Below are 26,857 nucleotides of genomic sequence, written 5' to 3'. Positions count from 1 at the left end.
AGTTTGAATTACTGCACCACTCATTAGACAAACGTATAAAACATTCAAAACTCGTAAAATGATCCGCCATTCAACTGCACACAAGGACCATACAGATATGATAGTGATTCTTGTGCGTTTTACATAAACTATATTTCCTGAACTCAAAGAACATATATCACTTGAAGCATTAGAATCCAAACACAGGCGTTCAAATGTAGGTCAAAATATTAAAGACCAATATATTCTTGGATATATTTTCCAAAACCGCAACTCACGTCACCTAAACAGTAACAAGAGACTGGTTGGTTTCTTATCTAAGCAGGCCTACAACTATACTGGCATTACAACTGTTGAAATGCTCTAATAACTACATGTATGACAGGCCATGAGATGCGTTAAAGCATGAAAACCTCAGTCTACTAAACATTCAGATGAATCGGCACCATTGCTTGAGACTTGAGGAAACTTTTGACGTGGAATGTAAAGCGATAAAAGGTCCATACAAGTATAGTTCAGATGGACACACCTTATTGACTCTGTTTTAAATTGGCAAATAACAGCAATCAAATCATGAGACTACCCTAAAATTGATGGTAAGAAAAACATCATAAATTTCCAAATGACCATTTTCTATTGTAGTCACAATTTAATGATTATTTTTCGAGGCATAACAGTAGAAGTAATTGACTGTAATCTACCCAATTACATAGGTCTACATGTTACTCATACACACATCGACCAATTCAATATAAAAATAACTAAGCAACATGTTGATACAAAGCTGTAAAATTATACATTTCACTTGGGAAAATTTGCGATCAAATTTTTTATCTCCTCATCTGCTGCTCTATCGAGGGCATTCCTTCCCTCAACATCGGTAACTGTATAATCAGCTCCAGCTCTCATTAATTCTTCTATCTTTGGTTTGTCACCTTCAGAAGCAGCCAGCAGCAGCAATATGTCTATAGGGGGTATGTTCTTGTTCAATAAAGCTTCCATCTTGTCATATGAGCCTTCGACAGCAAGCATGCCCATATAATTGAAATACTGCACAAGTCAAAAATCCTCTAAATCTGCATAGATTTATATCCAGAACTAAAAAATGCAAAAGCACAAGAATCCAATAACTAACCACACAAACAAAGGTATTAAAAAAGATGCAGGGTGAGTTCAAACTTTTACAAATTGCAGCAAAAATATTCAGAAACATTTTTAAGGCATGGGCATTTCAAGAAAATATGAGATGTTTTTTGAATAACCAGCTCAGTTTGTGGTGGAAAGAATTCATAATGTGAATTTACGAGATCCAGAGTCCCAGACACCATAGTGGACAAATATTACAGAACAAGTGATAATCAAAATCAATATTGACTGTTGATGGAAAGGATAAAACCCTGCAAGACATCAAAAAGGATATTAGGCAAGTACAAAGGCTGAGAGATAAGAGGGATTAGGAAGTGAAATGCACAGGGAGATACAGACTGGTAAACAAATTTGCGAAAGGAGATAAAACCTTTTAATCTGACCAAATGGAATGTTAGGTGTTTATTACCCCCAAAAAAGACAGATTGAACAAGAAAATGGATGATTCCCATACTAGCTGAAATACAAAAAATAAATACGGCATTCAAAAATGAATGCTGTAAGCCCTAAGTTGGCTCATGAAACCAAAGGAAAAATTGAGTCTTGAAAAATTCAATGTAGAAATTATGGAAATGCAGCAATGAGAGACCCATGAGATATCCAAGAAGACATACAAGATGATATCAGAACTGATCAAGAAGTTGTCCATGATTTGAGGAGTAGAGAATAAGATAGAAAATTCCAAAGCAACATAAATAAGCCAAAAAAATGTCTGGTGGTGCATTCATTAAGGTTGGAAACTTGAAAGCCTCCTCAGCTGAATAAGGTTCACAGAGAACCAACAAGAAGAATGGAAATCCAGCTCAACGAAACTTTCAAGATGAGCAGTTCAAAAGGATAACTTGATTCAATATCTGCAGATGGAAGAGTTCAAAGCAAGGTTGCACATTAAACCTCAGGGCAGCAGACAGTGAAAATCTGAAAAATTAAGATGTGTGGTGAAACTATCTCTTGTCATGAGAACAAAGAGGAAGTCAAGGAGAGAATTTTCAAAAGATGGAAAATCATGTGGAGACTGTAGTTAGCATATTATGCCATGGTTATGGTTTGTTCAAATGGTTACCTCTGACTATGTGTTAAATTATTTATTGGTTTGTGGTGGTAGTTAGAAGTCAGTTTCTAAGGAGTTGTTGACGATTGTGATTTATTTGACAACTGTCTGTGGTTTTAAAAAACCTCTGTAGTCAAGAAAAAGAGTTTGTTCTTATAAATGCCCCTTGGACTACGATTTTGTATAAGCAGATATATTAAATGGATAAAAGTAATTTGCTCAATGAAGGCTTGGATAGTCAGACTCGTAATTTTGTACACGTCATATGAATCAAACATTATATCTGGATATTTAATAAGGTAGGACTTATTTCAACCATTGGGAAAAGATTACTCTGATCCTTGCATCCTTATTTAAGAACAGTAAAAGGACTCCCAAAAATTGGTACCATCATATCTTTTTGAGGATACGTGGCAAGTCATAAATTCTTTGTAATAATGTGAGATGACCTACAAACCTAGGGAGTATAATAAACAGCCGACTTCCTGGATAATTCTTCATCTTCCCTCCTAATAAGGCATTATGTTATAGTAAGTTTATGAAATTTCAGTACAACTTCAACTCTACTAAAGTTAATACTCTAAGGCCTAAGCCTCAAAGTAAAGTACCCATTGATAGCTTCTATACAAAGAATTAGAGTGGGATGACACTCCAATCTTATGGTATTAAAGTAAATGATTATGCTGAGTCTTATGATGCATGAATGGGAATTGATATCCCAGTATTTGATATTTTACATTTCCCGAGGTAGGCTACATAGAACTTTGGTGCAAAAAAGTATCATTTCTTCAATGCTTGGCTATCTACTGGTGCACCCATACAAAACTTCCATGTCAAGATCTGTTTGCATGTTTCATCATGTTTGTTTATCAACGTGTTGCATATAGAAGCATCATGTCTGACTTCATACATGATTTTGTCATTGCTTGCTTCATTCTAAGGAATACTCACCATTGTTTAAGTTGTTTTGTCCATCTGCTGAGTCACATGTGAGCAGAAAACTGATGAGGACTGACCTGCTATATTGGGGTAAATCAGTCAATGCCGACCTGTTTGTGTAATAAAACAAAGCATGTTCATGTATGTATGGGGCTGAAACTCATCATTTATCCATATCAATTTCTGCAATGCAAACTTGTCACTAGGTTTCTGAATTTGAATGTAAAATCAGAGTTTGACTGACCAAAACCATAGGTAGACAGGCCTCAAATGGGTCTGTTCAGTCCAAATAACACAAGAGCAAAGAATCAGTACCTAAGTTAATCATCTGCATCCTTCAAGTGGCTAGGAGGTGAAAATCAAAAGACTAGTGAGCGTTTGAACAGCGAGGAAGTGAAAATCAAGTGCATGGATCAAATCACATGATCAGGGACATAATGGTAGCAGAAATAGGAGAATCACATCATTAAGAGGATACTGATGACAATCATCATGGAATCATGTGAACAAAGTCTTGTGTGCTGAAAACAACATGAAATCGCCCCTATGTATCAATCATGTTGGTCGATAACATGAAATCATGCTATAAAAAGGATGCCTCTTTCAAAGCAAAAAACAAAAGAAAACATTTAACCAAGCCCCCTCTGTAAATGCAAGATCAAACAGACCCTTATGCCTCAATCCAGTGGCCATTCCAGAATTTCTGTGCAGATTCCGATTAGGAGTGATAGTAATTGCAATTGCAGGTTCCAACAGGCAGAAGTGCATAATCATTGCAATTTCATCATCTTTTTTTCCTCTATGAAGGACACCATACTTCTTCCCTCTATTCTTTTTCATTTCAGATCAGATTCTTCTAACCTTTTCCTCAGCTGTTTAGGGATCTTGCCTTTGATTTTTGGCAAGGAGAAGTGAGAGGGAATTGATTGATATCTCCTTAAGGGTTATCCACCATTGTTAGCATCCTAAACCATAGGGCAGCATTCAGCTAAGTAAGATTGCAACATTTTACAGCAGCAAAAGGCGATGTTTTCAGACATATGTGACAGAAGTACTACATTTATTCATGTTGGCAGGCTATGTACTTTCACTATGACCTTAAGTTCTAGCATTTACCATACGCTGGTACAGTTGGAACAGCAATAGTTCAAGTGGCAAACTCATGCTAAAAAGACATTTTCCTGAAAAATGGACTGTTTTTCATAAAAAATTTAAATGAAGGGAACATGTTTTAGATTATCAGCCTCTCCAAGTTGAAGAAAAATGTTCAGATTACCTATGTCTCTATTTCTCCTTGCTTTGATGATTGTGGCATACAAATCTTTCACCATGCCCCTGTTTTCATGCATATATCAGCAGATTAATGGACAAGAACAGCATTGATGGCAGTTTTGCAAGGTTAGGGTTCGCTGATATGCAGGGTTTCAATCCTCCAAAGGTGCCACAAAAACAGTAATTTCAATCACCTGTAGCAGCAGTATTTTGTGTGTAAATGAAGGCATCATACCTCTGAATTCATGTTTACCAGCAATTGGAAAGTCTATAGATTGGGATTTGTTTCAAATGTTGAGATGTAAGTGAAACCCTACAGTTTTGCCATCATTATTCAGATTCTATCACAATCATTGAAATGCATTTGAGGAAGACTTACACTTGTCCTTGCCCTTGATCATGCTAGGGTTCTGTTGCTTCAAATTTCATTCAGTCAAATAATCGAGTTAGGGTTTCAACTTCAAAGTTGATTCTTTTCAACTCACTAGGATGGATTGGCAAATTTAAGTGGTAGGTAGGCTTTCAATATTCATCAAATGGATCCATCAAGTTTTAGAGCAAGGAAATACATCAAAATTACAAAGGTTGATTATACACAAATCATGCTATTTTTAGCAATATCTATGTTTACTCATGTTATATTTTTGGCAAATGAGAAAAGCCTATTTTAAGCTGCTTTATTTTATTCATTGTTTGGAATAGTTTTTCTTTAAAGTAACTTCTTTCCTATCTTTATATAGCTTTAAAATGGGTGATCACAACAACACCAATAACAATGGTCCACCTCTGCCTCCTCTATATTGGGGAGCCAATATTGGTACCTAAGCTCTTGTAGAATGCAATGGCTTTCCACATGGCTTGGGAAAAGGTTTTCCAAAGTTCCATGGTAATGGCATTCAACACCCTAATGAGTGCACTGAATTCTTCCCTGTAAATGATATTCAAATTTATGTTCAAGTCTGAAGTTATATAATCTTATTATTCTTTTACTCATATTTTTCTATTATTTCTTATGTCACAGGTTGCTGAAGATAACATTAATATTTTCTATGCTTCTCCAGCTTTTCATTGACATGTACATATAGGCAATTCCCACCGATCAAGGCATGCCTTGACCGGTCATGTCTTTTGACATGCCCGATCAAGACATGTCTTGATCGGTGCATATGCACCGATTCACTTAAGCGATGTACCAATAACTATCGGTCACGTCACATTAATATATTAAACCGATTGCTATCGGGGCACGTTAGTTAGTATGTTTGACCAATTAGTAATCGGGTCACATCAGGAATATAATCATCCAATAAATAAGATAATCATCGATCGGTATAAATTGAGATTAAGATGATAATTGTTATAGTTATCATATGATAGCATCAATCGATGCTATCATATGATATCTGTGATAGTTATCATAATTCTGGTCTGATCTTTTAAAATTATAGTATGATTGATTTATGCATATAAGATGATTATAACAAGTTCATTTATTTAATCATGAGGTCTACATTTAGATTTTAGTTATATCGATAAGGTATATGATTGAATGAGAGATAAATGAAGTCTCTCATTCAATCATTTATCTTACTGAAGCTACTAAGTTTCAACACTCCCTCTTAGCTAGGGAAGATAACTGGAGACCTATGAAAAATAAGCATCATATTTCTTATAATAACATGTATTACACGACTTCGTAATACAAGGGATCATATCACATATGCTCGTGACATGATGCATCACGTAATGAGTGACACAGGAATACATCACATCATCTTGTGATATAGATATCACATAACACGTGATATCAGTATCGCATAACACGCGATACCTTGGGTATAGAATACTTGAGAATGTTAAATTCCCTTATATCCAGGTTATGGTATGTGCACTGACATTACGTCACATAATGTCTACCATAACATATCATGGCACATCCATGAGTCAGAGTGATATCAAGTCAGCATGATATCAACATTATAAGATCGTCACCTCATAATGTTTAATACAAGTGTTCATAGTCTAAAAGATCGATACCTTTTAGAAATGTACACAGGGGGTAGAGCCCATAAAGTCATAACACAACAAAAGAAGTTTACATTAAACATCTCATATATTAGTACAGATTACAAAAACTGATTATAACTCAATCATACCAAGACCTTTTCTGAAGTGTTCAACTTTCACTCTGGCTACAGGTTTGGTCAGTATGTCTGTTGTCTGGTCTCCTGTACTGATATACTGCAACTGAATCACATTCCTATCCACCATATCTCTCACATAGTGATAAGGGATCTCAATGTGTTTGGATCTATCATGAAATACAAGGTTCACGAAGAGTTTTATACAACTTTGATTGTCACAATGAATTATAGTAGGCTTCACTGGTTCTCCGAATAATCCCACCAGTAGCTTTTGTAGCCATACAGCTTCTCGTGCAGCCATGGAAACTGCGATATATTCAGCCTCTGTAGAGCTCTGAGCTACTGAAGGTTGTTTCCTGCTAATCCAAGATATCATGGCTGAACCCAAGCTGAAGCAGCACCCTGAGGTGCTTTTCCTGTCAGTCACACTTCTAGTCCAATCTGAATCAATGAACCCGTGAAGATTCAAGTCAATATTCTCATACTTGAGTCCATAGTTGAGAGCATAGATGACACACTCGTAGAGTGCTCGGCGAGTTTCAAAAACTCGTCGAGTTTTTGAGCTCTGCGAGTTTTTCTGACTTTAACTCGCAGCAAAAACTCGGCTAGACTAAAAAAAGAGGCCCAAACATGTCAAAAAATTATCAATTTTTGTTTTTTCAGGTCAGTTTCATTCTCTTCAACAGAATATACACATGAAATATAACATTTAAGTATAAGTGGCATTTCAATATGTCTTTTTCCTTTCTTATACTTTATGACACCCAACGCCTTTATAAAATAATAAGTACTTTTGGTCTCGCGGGGCGCTGCCCCTCAACCCCGCCCTGTATCGCGACAAGGAGCGCTTGGGGGCGCTGCCCCTTGACCCCAACTTGGGGGCGCTGCCCCCAAACCCCCGTCGAAAAATATAGGGGGAAACTGTGCTGATGGAAGTAGGGAAAATTTAACCTCTGAGTCTGATTATGCTCCAAGTCCATATAACAACATAATTAGCATTGAAGAAATCTTGGTATCATACATTTTAGAGTTGAAAGTTTGAAACTATAAGTATGAATGATGAAATTTCAAATATTGCGCGTTTGTAGATCTCCACCAAGATCTAGACCTATCTCTCTACCCCTCTTTTTCTCACCCTCAGACCTCGGCGAGGGGTGCTACTTTCAACCTAATTTTAATTTGCAGATGCTTGGTGGCAAAGTTGGGGTCGAAATACCCCAAATCTCAAAAAATTTGCCCTTAGAATCTTATGTCAACCTTGTAGTTCATCCAGTTGTGAGCACAATTAGAGCTTGTTTGAAGCCATCAACACAAAGAAGAGGAGCAAGCTAGCTCAAAAACACCTCAATGACCTTGTCTTTGTGCAATATAATCTTCAATTGCGCGTAAGGAAGGTAGAGGAAGTAGCAGGTGGTCCACTTGACTTGGATGATATAGATCCTTACAGTGATTGGACATCACAGGAGCAACCTCCATTGTTTTCTAAGGATGACAACGCTAATTTGGAGAGGCAAGCTATGGAGGAGGAGGGGGGTGGATTTGGTTTCACGCTGGATGACATTGAGGAGGAAGAGGATGAGGATGAGGAGTCATTGCCAATGCCACAAGCAGGTGGAGACAGCTTCATCCAGGATGGAGAATGAGCCAGCCATACCGAGCGAGGAGGCATAGTCACGCCCACTACAGACTTCTAGGATTAGACCCTCTAGTTTTACCTCTCCTCTAGTTTTACCTAAAGCTGGGAAGAGGAAGTTGTAATTGTAATTTGTAATGATGTATTTACTTTTGGTTTTACAAAAACTATTTACTATTTTGCTTCCAGCCATCAGCATTCCTCATGAGGATGCGATTTTGTAGACACTTTGCATTTAAATATATCTAGAATCAGCTTGTTTCTTTTGTGTTATCATTTATTGACTCATTGGATGCATCTTCTCATTAAATTTTCAATAAAAAATGCATTTTTTATTAAAATTAAGCGTGTTTTTACGTTGCCGAGTTTCTCCCGAGTTTTTTTCCCAGGGGCTTGGCAAGGCGAGCCGAGTCGCGAGTAGTTCAACTATGGTTGAGAGTACCTTGAAGGTATCTCATTATATGTTTTACTGCCATAAGATGAATCTCCTTAGGTTCACACATGAATTGACTTAAGGCATTTACTGGATAACATATATCAGGTCTAGTATTGACCAGGTACATTAATGATCCAATCATCTATCTGTAGAGTGTAGGATCTACCAATGGGGAATCTGTTGCTGCCTCCTTCAGTTTGTGAAGATTAGTTTCCATGGGAGAAGTCATGGGTCTGCAGTTCATCATACCAAATCTCTTCAATATGTCTAAGGTGTATTTTCCTTGATTAAGTATAATGCTGTTAGACTTTTGCCAAACCTCTAATCCAAGGAAGTAATGTAGAAGGCCTAAATCCTTCATATCAAACTCCTTTTCAAGGTCTTTCTTACATTGACCAATAAGGTGATTTTCTCCTGTAATCAGAAGATCGTCAACATATAAGATTAATATCAGCATGTCACTTTTAACTTTCTTGAAGTAAAGATTTGGATCTGCATCATTTTTTAAGAATCCCAATCCCAACAAATAGCTGTAAATTCTTTCATACCAGGCCCCGAGAGCTTGTTTTAGACCATATAGAGCTTTCTTTAATCTGCACACATGTGTCTCTGTATTGTGGATCTCAAACCCTTCTGGTTGTTCTAAGTAGACTTCCTCCTCAATTTCACCATTCAAGAAAGCAGTTTTCACATCCATTTGATGGACTTTCCAACCTTTGGCTGCTCCAATGGCCAGTACTTTTCTGACAGAGGTGTATCTAGTAACTGAAGCAAATGTCTCATCATAGTCTATTCCTTCTTTCTGAGAGAACCCCCGGGCAACAAATTAGGCTTTATGTTTCTCTATGCTACCATCTACAGCATGTTTGATTTTGAATAGCCACTTGGATGAGACAACGGATTTCCCTTTTGGCCTAGGGACAATTTCCCATACATCATTGTTGAGGATGGATTTATATTCTTCTGACATGGCATCTCTCCAAACTTAATGTTTAAGAGCTTCTAGTACACTAGAAGGTTCTGATTTAGAGAGATCATTCATTAGGGCTACATAGCTAGTGAATCTTCGGGGCCTCTTACTTTCTCTAAAGGTCCCTGAAGGAGCTGCAAAGTCCCTTGCGTCTTCCATTGTTTTGTGAACCCACAGAGGTCTTTTCTTAGCGATTTCTTGGGGAGGAATTTGTTCTTCATTTTCTTCTGAGCACTCCCTCTGAATCTCAGGAGTGGAATCCTCTTCTATGTCTGAAGATGGAACATAGATTTCTAACTCAATAGAGTATTTGGCTCTTTTGAAGGCTATGTCTTCTTCAAATATTGCATCTCTACTAAGTTCAATATTGCTATGTCCAGGCACAAATATTTTGTAGGCTTTAGAGGTTTCACTGTATCCAACAAATATTCCTTTTCTTCCAGAGGGTTCCAATTTTGTTCTTTTCTCTTTAGGTATATGAAAGTAGACAGGGCATCCAAATATCCTAAAGTGAGTGATATCAGGTTTTATACCTGTGAAGACTTCTTCAGGAGTTTTATCTTCAATGTGGGAGTGAGGGCATCTATTTTGTATGTATACAACAGTGTTGGAGGCTTCTACCCAAAGATGATTTCTAAGTTTTGATCAAGAAGCATGGCTTTGGCTGCCTCTACAATGGTTCTATTTTTCCTCTCAACAACCCCATTTTGTTGGGGGTTGTAAGGGACAGTGAACTCCCTCTTAATTCCAGCATCTTTACAAAATTCTCTAAAAATGTCTAAGGTGTATTCCCTCCCATTATCAGTCCTTAAGGTTTTTATTCTCCTTCCAGAAGAATTGTCAGAGAGGGATTTGAAATCTCTTGAGAATCTCTTCAGATTCTTTATGTTTAAGAAAATAGATCCAAGTCTTCTTGGAGAAGTCATCAATGAATATTACATAGTAAAGGCACCCCCCTAATGATGGTACGGACATTGGCCCACATAGGTCATAGTAAACTAGCTCTAAAACATTGCTTGTTTTCCCAGAACTATTCTGAAAGGAACTCTTAGTATTTTTGCCTAGGGCACTGTTGTGACCATTTCACACATCGCCCCATTAAAATGGGGACCCCCTCTTTTTTGCTTTTGTTGTTTGCCTATTCTGTTTTTAGGGTTTTGATTAAGTGAGTGAGTCGTCTGGACTAGGGTTAAGCTTTAAGGGTTTCTTTTGGATATTTTCAGGCCGAGTCCAATCAAATTTTGCAGACCATTAAGCATCCTCCCGAAGATTGCAAATTTTGAAATAGGATAAGCCTGTCAAAAGGTCAAGTATGTCTCAGGTTAGGTCCAGTCAGGATTTTGAGGGCAAATTCAAGTTATGTCTAAGTGTTAGCATTTTAATGATGGAATTGTGCATTTCTTTTGCCTAGGTAAATTTTGATCGAATTTTTGAAGGTTTGCTAACTAATTCCCGGCCTTGAAGATGACCTAACCCTGCCTTGTCAAGTGACTGAAGACCTAAACTGTGGATATTTTGGCTTATAAAGGCAAAATCGCTCCTGTCCCTCTCCCAGGGGCCAAGGTGAAAATGATATTTGGTGCATCTTGGCTACTGACTTGTTTTAATTGTTTTGTGCAGGGTTGCCAAGGGAGTCAATCGAACGTGAATTGAAGATTTTGGAGATTTTGAAGACTCAAAAATGATATTTTTTGAAGGTTTAAGGTGAATTCGCTCCTGTCCTCCACTGAAGGACCAAGGCGAAATGGTTTGCTTAGGTCATTCTTGGCCTTAATTGATCAAGTTGAAGCACCAAGGATACAATGATGGATGAAATCAACATGATAGAACACCCAGACTTAGTCAAAAGCGATGAAAGGTTGAACGTTTTGCCTAGCAAGATGAAGGCGCTCCTGTCCCTCACCAAGGGACCAGAGCGATTTTCTTCAAACACACCTTCTTGGCCCCTTTTTGGACTTAGGCTCTCATTCACCGATTGTCAAAGGATGATATCTTCCCCAGCAAAGGAAATTTGAGATGAAAATTGTAATGAATTGGCCTTGAAGACAAAAGGCACTCCTGTCCCTCACTGAAGGACCGGAGCTTGAATTCTAAAATTGCATTTTCCTTGCAAGATTTAAGTGATTTCGCGATTTGAGGAGGTCGAGAGAAGTATGTTTTATTCGTTGAATATCACTAGTTGATTTTAGGCGCTCCTGTCCCTCTCCAAGGGACCAGAGCGATTTTTAAAGGATGCTCCTGTCCCTCTCCAAGGGTCCAGAGCGATTTTCTAAAAAGTGTAAATTTCTTGCAAAAGACAAGACAAGTTTGTGATTGAAATGGATGGAATAAGGCATGATTAGCCCATTGAAGATAATTTGGAAGGCTAGTAAAGGACAGATAAGCTTGAATTTACAAAAGTGCTCCTGTACCTCTCCAAGGGACCAGAGCGATTTTCCTTCAAGACAAGTTTCTGGCAAAGGAAAAGCAAGTTTTACGTTTGAGATGAATGAAGGAAGGCGTAATCACTCCATTGAAGATAATTTTGAAAGTTTGCAAAACACAAGTGAGCTCATAATGGCCAAGGCGCTCCTGTCCCTCACCAAAGGACCAGGGCGAAAAACACCTTATCAAGTCTTCCCCTCCAATTTGGACGAATCTAGGCCAAGGCACAAGATGGCGATGATATTTAAAATGCTTCAAGGAAAAATGAAGTTGCAAGGACCACAAAACTTGGTGAAAATTGGCTAGGGCGCTCCTGTCCCTCACCAAGGGACCAGGGCGATTTCTATAGAATCCACCATTTTCCTCCAAAGCCACGCCAAGACAAGGTGATACAAGATGGGAAATGTCTTTCGAAAGACGATGGACAAGGAATCGACCCCAAGAATCAACTATCTTAAGCTCAAAATGCAAAAATCGCTCTTGTCCTTCACTGGAGGACCAGGGCGAAAATCTTGAGGGGGTCAATTTTTGTCTTGAGAAAACAAGTTAAGCATGCGTAGAACGAGCAATAATGATCATTGCCTACCTCATATCATGAATTGGCAATTTGGAAAATGAAGTCCAAGGACAAAAGGTGGGATCGCTCCTGTCCCTCACCAAGGGACCAGGGCGAAAGTGCTTTAAGGCACACTCCTTCCAAAGAAGAAATGAATTAAACTCAAGGGTCCCAATAAAAATGCTATTTTGGACGTCCAGGAAGAGACTTTGAACGTAAAAAAGCAAGAAATACAAGGCCAAAATGAAAGGGCGCTCTTGTCCCTCTCCCAGGGACCAAGGCGAGATTCTTAACAAACTGATATTTTTGCCATGCCTAGGCGCCAATGCCCTCTAAATCACATTAAATGTCAATTTCGCTAAAACTCCAAAATATTTAAAAAATTAAATTGACATTTAATAAGTGCGCATAGTTAATTTTAAGCCTTAAAAAAATCGAAATTTTTAATTATAAAGGCATTTAAAATTAATTAATTATTAAATTAAATTTAAAAATGAAGCGCTTGGGGTATTATTTTAATATTTTAATAAAGTCAGCCTCTTCTTTATTAATTTTTATTTATTTTTGGCCTATTTTCCAAGTCGGCCTATGGGAAATTGCAATGGTGAGCGCCTATATATTTGGGGTGTGTTTTCGTAATTTTAATCATTCATTCAAGTGTGAATTGAAGAACAAGGAGGAGTGCGAACTTTATTGGAGGTTAGAGGTGGAGCGAATTTTCCTCAAGGCGTTGAAGACTAAAGGTGGTGAAGTTGATAAAGGAAGCGCATTTTAAAAGACTTCGATCTACCTTTTTTCCTAGCGAATTTCCTTATTTTGCATCGTTTGTAGAGTTAGTTCTCAAGAAGAGGTATGGTGAGATCTCCTTAGCTCAATTTTGAAATTTTGAATTTTGAATTCCAAATTGCGTAGTCATATTTAGGAAATGATAATTCAAAGATTTATCATGAAGTTTCCTAAATTTAAAACTTGAATCTACTCTATATGTTTAAATTGCAAGATATATTGCTCATTATGAAATGTTGTGTAGGTGTCAAGATGGCGACCCCAAAGGCAGGAGCATCCACCAGTCGTCCAGCCCTCATGAAGGAAGATAAAAGAATGAAGAATTGGAGACCAAGATCATGTCAAAATGGAGTAACATTGGAGATACCAACTTGGGAAACTTCAGTGTGAAGAAGTTTCGAGAGGTCCCTTATATTGGAAAGCCATCACCTGTCGCAAGGAGAATAATTGAAAGTGGCATTATCAAGGCGGCCGGCATCCCTCCAGCAGTCCAGTGTCATGAGTTGATGATCGAGTGTGCCCGTCATTATGACCCACAATCAAGATCAATCGTGTCCAAGGAAGGAAACACTTTGGCTTACCTTTCAGAAGAGGCTATCAGTGAAGCTCTCCATCTACCAAAACATAAAGATATGATTTACAAAAGCTTGGAAGGAGCTAGATCCATGTATGAAGATGATCCAGACACTTGCTTGAGCATCATCAATAAGAATTGGTTACTCAAAAGTCGTCCTCGCCTGAGCAAGATTCCCAACACACCACATAGGATTGACTTCCAGGAGGAGTACAGAGATTTGATAACTTTACTCAATCAAGTTACAGGGGCTCCTCAAGCCTTTTATTTTGAGAAGTGGATGTTCTACTTCATCCAAGTGATAGTTCAAGGGAAAGGAACAATTCATTGGGCTAGAATTATTAGCCATTGCTTGGACGTGCAGTTGAGAAGACTGAAGGCTACCAAGTCATTCCACATGAGCTCGTACATCATATATGCCTTGATCAGGAGTTTTGAATATGCAGGAGTACCTCACAGAGGAGTGATCGGAAGAGGGCCCGGGGAAGTCAAAGTTTGTGAATCTTATGTTCATTTGCATCATCCACCTGGAAGTAACTACAAGTTAGTTAATGATACCTTCACGATGAACATCACCAAGACATTGCAAGGCGGGATTCACAATCGGATATCTCAAGATGCACAAGAGCTTGTAAAGAGGTACGGTGCTTGGTTTATCCAATTCCAGAAGTTTACATATATTAGAGTTCATGGGTGTCCTTCACCTCCATATATGTTGCCAAGATATCCGACAGACAGGATAGTGGTACTGGAAGTGACTAGGCAGTTGGCAGCTTATGCAAAGGCATTCAGACACAGGCATGGAAATGGAATTCCTGTACCTATCATACTAGGGAATTCAGTTGAGGTATGTCCTAACGCTCTAGCCATGGATGATGCAGAGAAAGAATTGGCCTTATATTCATTTTCATTCTTTGCCTTGAGACAGAACTTTGATCCTTATGGGTATATAGAGGAAACGGTTGGTAGAAAATACAAGCACGAATTTCAGATAGAGGACTTTTTGATGAATCTCTCAGATGATTTAGAAGTGAAAAGAAAGATGCATTCCAAGATACCTTTAGATCTCATCAGGAAATGCAAAGTTTACAGAGTGGCCGATCAAGCTCAAGACAGTGGTAGACATCTCCAATCATCTTATGACCAAGAAGACAAAGCAGTAAAGATAGATTGGAATGAACCTGAGGTTTTTGACTTAAAGGCTTTGATGGCTCCAGTTTTGTCTTGTACTCGCAGATGGGTTGATGTGCAACATCAAAAGTTGAGAGAACAGAACATATCTATGACTTTTACTTTGGAGGAAAGGCCAAGGGAAGGAGGAGCAAGCACAAGCAAAGGCAATCCTCATCCTAGGAGCACAAATGAAGACAATCCTCACCCCAGATGCGTAAGTGAAGGCAATCCTCATCCTAGAAGCGCGAAAAGGAAAGAAAGACCTGAGAAAAGGGAACCCTCCAAGAAGAAGCAAGAGGCCCATCGAGATCACTCATCTGGCACATCTTCCCGACATGAAAAAAGGACAAGAGATGAGGGTACTTGAAGTTGAGGAATCTATGGAATCAATGGTCCAGAATGATAAACATGAAGAAAGGCAAGCACCTCAACGTTCATCAAGTCAATCTCCCCAAGTCAATGAGCTACATGAAGACAAGAATGATGATGAAGTGACATCTCCTCTTCGAGAAGAAGAACCATTGTCTAAAGAGATACAAGTCAGAGAGACAAAGTCCGCCATTCCAGATTGGTTAAAGGAGAGGCTAACAAGGGTGATTGTGATCGAAGACGAAGATAATGTGATTGATTTAGAGAGCCTTGTTGGAAATTCTCAGGGAGTAACAGAGAGAAGGAAAGCCACCAAAATGTCCAAGATGATCAGAGATGAGACAGGGTCCAGGAAGTTGCAGATAGCTACACCGGCAGTAGACAAGTACGAAGGTGAAATCCTTGCAGAAGAGTACGATGTAGAAACATTTGAACTTGGTCCACTCACAGCCGAGCAGACACTGGATGAGGCAACTGATTCATTTGAGGCACTTAAAGACAAACTTAAAGAAGAAATGGAAAAGAATAGAAAGCTTGAGCGAGAGGTCGGTGCTTGGAGAGGCTACTTTAGCCATCTCAATCAGCCTTTGGGACGTCAGGATCCAACAATATCTCCTGTGCAAGCACTTCCCCTTGAATCAGTTGGTGAGGCAAAAAGAGTTAAGAGCTTGGTCCAGCTTATGAGCTCTTGGATTGACAAATCCCATACCGTTGCCATTGAGTTCGCAACAAGAATGATGCAGACCACCCATCGAGCTATCCAGGTCCTTGAGATCATTCACAACCTAATGATAACAGTAGCCGCCTTTGCCCACACTAGAGATGTTATCATATTTGTTCTGCAAGTAATCAAGCAAACACCAAGAAAGATCTTAGCACAAGAAAAGATAATGGATGGAGGAGCTCATAATTTACTCCAGTGGTCAACTCTACTTCAGATGAAGGAAGTTCTTTTCGAAGACATTAGTACGAAATGCAATCAAGTTGAGGAGGTCATCCATCCGATTCAAGACAAGGTGTTTGAGGTGTTATGTTCTATTCTTGGTAGGAGGATTGAAGATGAGACAGATGTGAATCTTCAAGAGTTGGAGGATAAGGTCAAGGTCATCTTTTGCAAAGATGAGAATGTTATCACAGATGAGCAAAGAGATCAAATGTTCGCTACTATGCTCCTGATTGAGAAAATCAAGGAACTCGAGCCTGGATGGGACATAGCTCTTCTCAAAGCTTTCGATCAGGTCATCCACTTGGAGGAACGAATGAGGAATCTTCCAGAGATTCCTATTGCTGAGATCGAGGGAATTGTGTCTAGATTCACTGCATATGCTAAGAAGGAGCATTGGAAAGGGAACAAGGTTCTAGAAGAGAGGTTGTTATAGATGATGTGACACCTTAATTATCATTGGTCTATGTTTCCTAGATTTTTGTGCCAATTAAATATTTGGCTATGCATTTAATATTGTTCAATAAAAGGGGAACTTTTGTAATAAAACCCTAATTAGGGTTTAGGTGTCAAAATCTCAGCCGTTGATCTTCTTTTAATCTGGGCCGTTCATTGTAATTGAGGATGCTATATATACCTGTAGCGTCCTAAAATTGCGACACTTGCAATTTCGACCGCATTTGGGTCTTCACGATGGCGATGCAACACTGAACCTGAATGGAGACCTCGAAACTTGTTCATGACACCAAAAACTGCATTTTTCAGCACCCTGGCCTGATCCTCCTTGCACCCCGCTGTCCCTGGAGGTGGGACCATGGCGCCCAGCGCCCTGGTCCTTCAGGACTAGGGCGCCCAGCGCCCTGGTCCCCCACGACCATGGCGCCCAGCGCCCTGGTCCCTGGCCCTATTTTGGGCCCGGTCTCTTATGGGGCTTCGGGTCTTTAAGTTTGCAAATTGGAAAATAATGTTTCCTGGTTGGCCTAAGGTCGGGAAAATCAATCTTTCAACCCTAATTGACAAGTATATAAACTACATTTCCTCTCCCATTTGAGGAGGACAAAAAGAAAGGAAAAAAGGCGAAAGCGATATTCAAGCATTCAAGCATTCAAGCATTCAAGCATTTCCTTCAAGCAATTGAGCATTCCAAGCAAAGTTCCCAGACTCGGACTCGGCTCTGACTCGGCAAGGCTGACTCGACTCGTGACTCGGCTCGGAATCGGCAATGACTCGGCAATGACTCGGCAAAATAAGAAAACCCTTGAAATTTAGAGATTTTTAACGATTTAAAACTTGTTTCATACACCCATTATTGAATTAAGCTTAAAGACACTATAACATCATCAAATAGAAGCTAATTTGATCACATACATAAACATACATCCATCACATGCGTAGAAATGTAAATTGTAGCTGAAGGAATTAGAAAACATAGATATATAGAGTTATAAATGTTGTCCAATGTATATAAAATCCATGACTTCAAATGTTCCCAAACATATATGTAACTGTAAAGTGTAAACAAAAACAAGTCTATGGCTTAGGCTCTGGCTCAGCCTCGTCTATCTGCCTCCTAGAAAGGCGTCTAAGGTAGGTCCTGGATGACTGAGTAGCCATAGTCTCTACCTGTGATGTGCCAGTCTGAGTAGCCATAGGTGTTGGGGACGAGGGGACGTGTTTCCAGGACGAGGGGACCAAGGGCCTGAGTTTGGGGACAGCAGGGGGACGGCGACAGGGGGGTGGCAGGGTGGTGGCGCTGATATAGTTATACATATACATATAGTACTTGAAAAACTAGTTTTGAAAAGATGTATGACAGTATTACAGTATAAGAATTACATTTTCAAATGAGATTATAGGAAATTTGAATTACTAAATCTAAATACCAATTACCAAGATTTCTAAGTTGTGTTGTTATATGGAGCCTAATCAGAGTCAGAGGTTAGATTTTCCCTACTTCTATCGGCGTGGTTTCCCCCTATATTTTTCAACGGGGGTTTGGGGGCAGCGCCCCCAACTTGGGGTCAAGGGGCATCGCCCCTTGCGGGGTCAGCGATACAGGGCGGGGTCGAGGGGCAGCGCCCCGCGAGGCCAAAAATACTTTTATTATTTTCTAAAGGCATCGGGTGTTATAAGAAGGGAAATGGCGAAAAAAGCCATTTAAAAATGTTATGTTTTTTTTTTTTTTTTTTAGTGCACTTTATTAAGTGACTCCAGCCGGGTCACGACCCTCGGACTCGGCGAGTCAGAGAATGAATCGCCTGACTCGGCGAGTCAGGCAAGTCAAGCCCTCTGACCCGTCCGAGCCCGGGTCAGGGTCACCCGGCCCGCTGACTCGCGTGACTCGCCGCGAGTCACGGAACTCTGATTCCAAGTCTCCATTCAAGGCTAAGTGTTGCATTCAAGACAAGGATTCAACCATTGAAGAGGAGATCACATACAACATACAACCTACTACATACATTACACCTTCGCATGTAAGAATACAAACATTCTTACAACAAGGTATCAGTACTTGTTTACATTACAAACATTTACATTTACAGCATTCTCATTTCTTGGTTAATTCCAAAACCGGGGTTTGACCTAAAGGCAAACCCCTCATCCCTAACCCCCCAATCGTCCTCTCTTTTCTGTGTGTAGGTTGCAGGTACGCGGCTGTAATTGAAGATCTGGAATCCTTGTGCAGAGACGAACAGATCCCCCTTCGTTTCGCGGATTTTTCGGAGGACCGTGTGCACGCCGGGCGCCATCGTCCCGTCAACTTTCGGTCAAATTTGCAGAACAGCACCGTCTCGACATTTCACTGCTAATTCCAGGTCTGCAGCTTCATCCCATATCCCTATCTCTGTTTATAAGCGAATCTTTCCTACTTTACATGCATTCTTAGTTCAATCATTCTTTCCACATTTCTTTACAAAAGAGGGTATCCTTGCTATCACAACCCTTGAAACTCATTTAGAATCCAATCTTGCATTGTGTGGGATTGGATCTTGTGGGTTTCAACCCCTCTTTTGAATGTAAAGTCTCCCCTAAGTGAAAACCATCAACCCTAGTGACTCTCCCTTCTCTCTCCTTGGAGTTGGGGAGGGGAGAACAACTAGGGTTCGATTTTTCCGCTTTACAATACCCTTACTCATTTTCATTTTGATATAGAGAGATAGATAGAGAATAGCATAATAGAATTAGAACTTTTGGAGAGAAGAAAGTTATTTTGTAGCAAGATTGAGTTTTGAAGAAAGAATTCCAAGCAATTGTTGTCTATTTTGGCTTTGAGATTAATAAAATATTGAAGTTATGGTGTTTTATTGCGAATCTTGTGGCTATTTTCATGGTTGCTTACTTTCTTGAATCATTCTTGGTCGAAGTAGTATTTAAATTTGAAGGACTAAGTGTTAAGCTTGATCTTTGGTGAGATTCACGTTCCAAACCACTAGCTTCTTACTGATTGTAAGAACGCCTTGTGTGGTCAACTGGAGATATTTGGATTACTTAAACCTTCAATCATCATTGAACCATTGATATGTACCTTCATGGTAGTGTCTACGATCCTTGATGAATTGGAAAATCATTAGTCACCTTAGAAGATCGCATCAATCTCAGTAGAGTTGTAATTCCTTGGCAATACTGAAATTGGTCGAATCCTACCAAGTCTAGCCTACATTAAGTCATTCTTAGGATTAGATTAGAATTCATCTCTTGCAAACCCTACCTTTTGATCTTTTTTGAGAACTTGTTAGTTTTAGGAAACCCTGTTCCTGTACGGAAACGTAAGGCCCCTTGATGAAACAGCATTCACAACGACCACTGGTGCTTATCCACACGTAGAAACCCTACATCAAAGAACCTTGGAGTCATCCTGATTGATCCTTTCTCGCGACATCTTCAGCAATCAGAGGCTTTATTCAAGAGAGGATAAGGTACCCTTGGGTATTTTATTCTGTGTTAGGCAGTGTACAAAATACACGTCAACAGGCACACCCCTTACATGTACCAGAATGGTATTGTTTTAACTTAGGCAAACCAATTACTAATTTTTCCATTGAACATAAAGCACGAAAGTTTAAATGACCTAATCTTCTATGCCAAATTTCATTTGAATCTGTAATCTCATGAATTAGGGCTAGGTTAGATTCAGTACATACCTCGTATAAATTGCCTTTTCTATGTCCTAGGGTTGTAGCCTTCTTGATGGAAGAGTTTTGTGGCCATACTAGGACTTTACCATTCATGAATGTTATTCTGTACCCATCATCTTCAGGTGTAGATATGGAGATTAAGTTCCTCTTGATGCCAGGAACGAATAGGACTCCAGTGAGTTGAAGAGACATGCATGTCTTAATCTTAATGGTGCAGGTACCGACGCCTTTCACTAGATGTGCAGAGTCATCACCAATGGTTACTTCCTCATCGGTTTCTTCTACCATGGAATCCAATAATTCTCTATGCCCAGTGATGTGTCTTGAAGACCCACTGTCAATGATCCAGGTGTTAGTTTTATTGGATACTTGACTGGAGGGGGTAGAGTAGAATACATGCTTCTCAAAGTCATATTCTTCCCTTTTAACTTTTGCAAATGTAGCGTGTTGTTTGATTCTATCCGGACATCTTGCTGCATTGTGTCCATATTGATCACACCTAAAGCACTGAATGTGAGAGTTGTCTCTTTTAGATGACTTTTTCTCATGTCGGTTCTTTCTCTTCTTGAAATGTTTCTTCTTGTTTTTCTTGTTGGAGTTGGTATTTAGAACATGGAGATCTTCATCTATGTTCTTTTGTTTGATCCCCTTCTTATTTAGCCTTGACTCCTCTTGAAGACAATCTGCTCTTAGCCTATCAAATTTCGAATATTTAGCTCTTGCACTAATGCCTTGGACGAATGTCTCCCATGTACTAGGCAACCCATCTAGAGCAATGAGCGTTAGCTCTTTGCTCTGGATCTCATATCCAAGTGTTGCCAGTTTATCCCTTAGGGCTGATATCTGCATAAAGTATACATTGATTGACTCCCTTTTGTTCATACTTATATGATTTATTTCTCTTTTTAGAGCCAGGGTTCTACTTGCATTATTTATCTCAAATGCACTTTCGAGTGCTTTGAACATATGGTAGGCAGATTCATGCTTTGTTATTATTGGCATGATGTGATTTCTTACTCCATCGACTATGATCTTCATGGCCTTTTCATTTCCCTCGATCCATGTTGATTTGTCAAGTTCATCCTCTGGTTCTTTAGATTCAATTTTTACGAATGATTCAACCTTATTTTCTTTTAGAATCATTTTAATTTTGAACTTCCATGCTGAGAAATTGTCGCCTCTTTCAAGTCTGTCCTCAAATCTGATAGCATTAGCCATGGGAAATATGATGTTTATATCTTCGGTTTGAACTTGTCAAATTTGAATGCCTCAAGTTCGATCAGCGTGGCTCTGATACCATGTAAATGATATTCAAATTTATGTTCAAGTCTTAAGTTATATAATCTTATTATTCTTTTACTGATATTTTTCTGTTATTTCTTATGTCACAGGTTGCTGAAGATAACATTAATATTTTCTATGCTTCTACAACTTTTCATTGACATGTACATATAGGCAATGCCCACCGATCAAGGCATGCCTTGACCGGTCATGTCTTTTGACATGCCCGATCAAGACATGTCTTGATCGGTGCATATGCACCGCTTCACTTAAGCGATGTACCGATAACTATCGGTCACGTCACATTAATATATTAAACCGATTGCTATCGGGGCACGTTAGTTAGTATGTTTGACCAATTAGTAATCGGGTCACGTCAGGAATATAATCATCCGATAAATAAGATAATCACCGATCGGTATAAATTGAGATTAAGATGATAATTGTTATAGTTATCATATGATAGCATCAATATCTGTGATAGTTATCATAATTCTGGTCTGATCTTATTACAATTATAGTATGATCAATTTATGCATATAAGATGATTATAACAAATTCATTTATTTAATCATGAGGTCTACATTTAGATTTTAGTTATATCGATAAGGTATATGATTGAATGAGAGATAAATGAAGTCTCTCATTCAATCATTTATCTTACCAAAGCTACTAAGTTTCAACATTCCCCATAGCTTAAAATATTTTGGAAGTGGCACATAATGTCACATTGCAACTTTTTGTATAGACATTGGTTGAAAGCACAACAAAGTGGTTCCACCAACTTACCACAAGTTCAATCACTGATTGGGAGATCATGTATAAGAAACTTGTGTCACATTTCAAATGAGCTAAGAATGGTAATTGGTCCAATAGAAGGAAAATAATGAGCCCATTTAGAATCTATTGTGCGATTCAATTGTCTTTTCAGGAAAATCAATGCTACTTTAGAGCCTTTATTGCAGATCCTCCTAAGTTTTTTTAGAAACACACTTCCATCAATATAGCCTTCATGTTCACAGCCAGTGGAAATGATATACTAGAAAAAGCTCAAGAACAAGCGGTTGTGTTAGAAAACAACATGATTACCATTAGTGAAATTAGAAAAGAGTCAATCAAACCCATGGTTTAAAGTTCAAATGATCCCCTCCAACAACAAGTACGAGGAAAATTCAGCTGAATGTTCCAACTCAGTAATACCAAGGACATCCACAAATAAATGTTGGTCCTTCCAACTTAAATGACAGACTCAAGCTGCCTCGAACTACAAAGCTTGCTTTAGAGACAACTCTTGATGATAACACAACTTAATTTTGTTCTTTCCACAAGACAATTGACCATGTTGCTAGATATTGTCTAAAGATGCATAACATGTTGCAACTCATGGCCCTAGATCAAATCATCAAAGAGTTTTGGATAGCCTTCAACATCTTCAATATAAGCCCAATAGTGACTCTATGAGGGGTAATTTAGATATAAAACATTTGTGCTAAAGTAATGAGTAATCTACATAGTGAAGTGTTCAATGACTACGCATGCTATGGAGTCAAAGAGTTGGAGAAGAAAAGAAGAAAACACGTGACAAGAGGAAAACATGACATTAAAGATCACTTTCATTTCAAGCATTTATATTTCTAATGTTAATCTAAGTAGTTCACTATCAGATTGAGATTCTGTAATTGTTTTGGATGACTTGTTACCATGACTAGGTTCAATTATTTTGAGTTTTCAGTTCATATTTAATCTGGAAGGCTTGCCACAAAAAAAGTATTTCATTACCTCTAGGTTTTTGTATCAAATGCTATATTGAGTTGTACAGCTTGACACCAACAAATATTTTTCTGTAATAATCAATCTAACCTCTTTCACGATATGCTCTAACCTTGCCTAGATTAGTATCTTGGTGATCAAAAGGTGTAAGGTTGCATACATTGTCCATTGAGAATTTGAATAAAAAAAGCAAAACAAAATCAATTCAAGACATTACACATCCTTCCTTTGAGTTCATTTATTTCAACAAATATTAGATTAAAGTCCCTAGTTTTTTTCCCATTCCATTTCAGATAATTTTACACTAATATATGCTTCAGGTGACTCAAAGTTGTCTTCCAAAGCTTCAATATTAGATTCAACCCACTCATAGTTTAAAAAAAATTAGCATTCAACAGCCTATCAATAGAACATTTATCCAACCTCATCGCCTATTTAGCACACTCCTCAAAATTGTTATCAATCTCATCAAAAGAGGTAGCACATCCAACCCTAGAGGGCCCCTCAATCACAAGGGCTTTATCTTAATAACAGGCACTGCCACAATCTTAGGAGGGTCATCAACAGAATCAACCAATTCAGCAAAACTAGAAGAGATAGGGGGGCCACCAAAATTGGCCCTAGTAGCTAGCCTCGAAACAATAGAGTTGAAGCCATAAATTTGATAGTGACAACCTTAGCAGAAGACAAAACTTGGCCTTTTGAGGGGCTCAAGGAACACCCATTGGATAGATCTTTTTCCAACATCACCACCCAAGGATTAGGCTTGTGAATGCCAATCTTAGATTTCTCAAACTGGTAAAGGCAGAAAATAAACCCTTGGTGAAGGGGGGGTTCAATTTTGTCCAACAACATCAACAAGAAACTGATCAATGGACATAAGTAAGTAGAAAGGAAAACTAACCAGCCGCATGTGTCTATGATGATTTAAAAGAGGAATGATAGGAGAAAACAAATTTGTAGAATCCTTCCAAAATGAAATATTTAATCAAGTAGAAACTTACCTCATCCCAAGGAGCTAGTAGGCCTCAAACAAGTAACCTTTGTGAGCCTTCAATCCCTTCATAGATAAACCAGTGGCAACAATAATACCTTCCTCGGTCACATGAAAACTTAAGCCTCTCATTGTCACCTTCCTGCCCTTCCAAGGCTTACTTGATTCCTTGGAAAGACCAGAATCATACCATTTATGCATTCCAAGAGAAGAACCAATCCACCCTTGCAAAGAATGTGTGATACCATAGTTTTCTTCTTAACCTCTTTGCAAGAGAAAGGTTCAATTTGTAGCCTCTCCCCCTTCATAGTGTGCACCCTGTTAGCTGTCACAAGATCAGGCTCTCTCTGAAAGGTAATCCAGCTAGAAGAAAGGAGCCAAGACTTGAATTTGAAATTCTCCAGAAGTGCAAAATCAGACCACCCCTCTGGAAATAATAATTATGAAAGAAAAGTGATGGATATCCTAGGGAGCCACAAATGAAATCAAGGTTAATAATCATAGGCAATCTCTTAATGTACCCTATTATGTCATTCCTTATGGGCCAAATTATAGCAATATAAATTCAATATAGTATAATATCCATAATTGCATAAAATAGTAAGGGAACCTCATTTCTAACACCATCAACAATTTCTGAAGGCAATGTCACCCCCTCCAGCATCTTAAACTTTCATGCCTAACTCCCGTGTTGGCCAACAAATCAACTATCCCATTCCCCTCTCTATAGATATGCATAATTCTAACCTCATTGAAGGGAATAAAAGTTCCATCAAGTCCTTAATGATGTTGCTGATGAAGCCATTTTACATTTACTTCAGCCAATACAGGGTCAAAATCTTATATTTGACCTAGGGCTTTTTGAATATAATTGTGTGGCATTTCCATATGTCATCAACCATTCTAGTGAGATCTAATACCTTGTCCTTAATGACACTTTTAATGAGCATTTCAATATCTTACTTAGACCTTGTCATTGCCAATTGCTTTTCTAACTTTGAATCCTTCAGCAAGCTCTTCAATATGTTTATTTCTTCCTGTAAAGCGTTAACATCCTCAGATACACCAGAGGGAGGCATAAGTACTTTAGGGCTCATTTCTTGGATTTGTACCATGAGTTGGTCTGCATTAGCCTTTTAATTGTTGCATTCACTCATCAGTTTAGCACTCTTGGAGTAATTTATTATAATCATCATGCAGCTTCTTCGTTGAAGCTTCACTAAATTGTGTTGCATAAACTATAGAGGATGCTGCCTCTAGAGAAGAGATGTAACCAACTCTCCTAACAACCAATTGCCTAAGCAATCCCTGAAGGCCAAGTTGCAGGGTTCGCAGGTTTGAGGGCCAGGTACCAGTCTGGTTTGGTTCGGGTCCAGGTCGTGATCTGGTACGCCTGTGGGTCTGTTGACGTGTATTTTGTACACCATCATACACAGAATAAAATACCTAAGGGCATCTTATCCTCTCTTGAATAAAGTCTCTAACTGCTGAAGATTCGCATGAAGGATCAGTTAGGATGACTCCAAGGTTCCTTTTGGTAGGGTCTCTACATGTGGACAAGCTCCAGTGGTATGATGTGATTTGCTGGAATCACAAGGGGACTTACATTGAACTTCCGATCTGCTTTGCTGGACACAGGCTCTGACTAACTTAGATTAAAAAAATGGAAAAAGGATAAGGGCGAAGAGAGGATCTAATCCTAATACTAAGAATGTAGGAGCAATGATTGATTTTTTGATGAAACTCTAACTAGGTCTTGTTTTGACATCAATGGAACATCTACACAAGACTAGTGCGATCTTCTATGGGAAGCTTTATGATGTTCAAATCATCACCGCAGGCATAGATACCATCCAAGTTGATGCATATCAATGAAGAGGCGACAAATTGAAATTGAGCTTAAGCTGAACGATTCCAGTCGACTACACAAGGCAAGTTTGCAATCAACAAACTGCTAGTAGTATGGATGTACGAATTCCACCATCAATCAATCACATTCCCTCCATTCATCTAATCATCTACCATCTAAGATTGAAGACTCAACAAGAAACCATGCAAATTGCAAGAAAAACGACATATTTCACCATTACTTCAATGAAAATGGAGTTTGTTTACAATCAATGGCAACAATTTCTTGCCTTGTCCTCCTATCCTACTCTAATTGCTATTCTATCAACTATATTCTAACTCTTCCAACTATTTACAACTCTCTCTAATCATCTAAAATTCTTCCTTACAAAATGAAATGCCTGGGCTTATATAGTGCCCACAATACAATTTG

At 38.7% G+C, this 26,857-nt stretch overlaps 1 protein-coding gene across 1 annotated transcript in view; it reads right to left on the bottom strand.

Moving 5' to 3' along the window:
- Positions 1 to 569: 569 nt before the first annotated feature.
- LOC131072227 (protein LHCP TRANSLOCATION DEFECT) overlaps positions 570 to 26,857 on the bottom strand; it is a 66,841-nt gene continuing 40,553 nt past the window's right edge. The window contains exon 2 of the mRNA XM_058008340.2: positions 570 to 1,029. Within this exon, the coding sequence (XP_057864323.1) occupies positions 781 to 1,029 (249 nt within the window). The 3' untranslated portion in view covers positions 570 to 780. The remainder of the gene's footprint in view (positions 1,030 to 26,857) is intronic.

This window comes from Cryptomeria japonica, chromosome 6, assembly GCF_030272615.1.
Source record: "Cryptomeria japonica chromosome 6, Sugi_1.0, whole genome shotgun sequence".
In the NCBI taxonomy this organism is placed as follows: Eukaryota; Viridiplantae; Streptophyta; class Pinopsida; order Cupressales; family Cupressaceae; genus Cryptomeria; species Cryptomeria japonica.
This window is presented reverse-complemented; position numbering and strand designations above follow the sequence as displayed.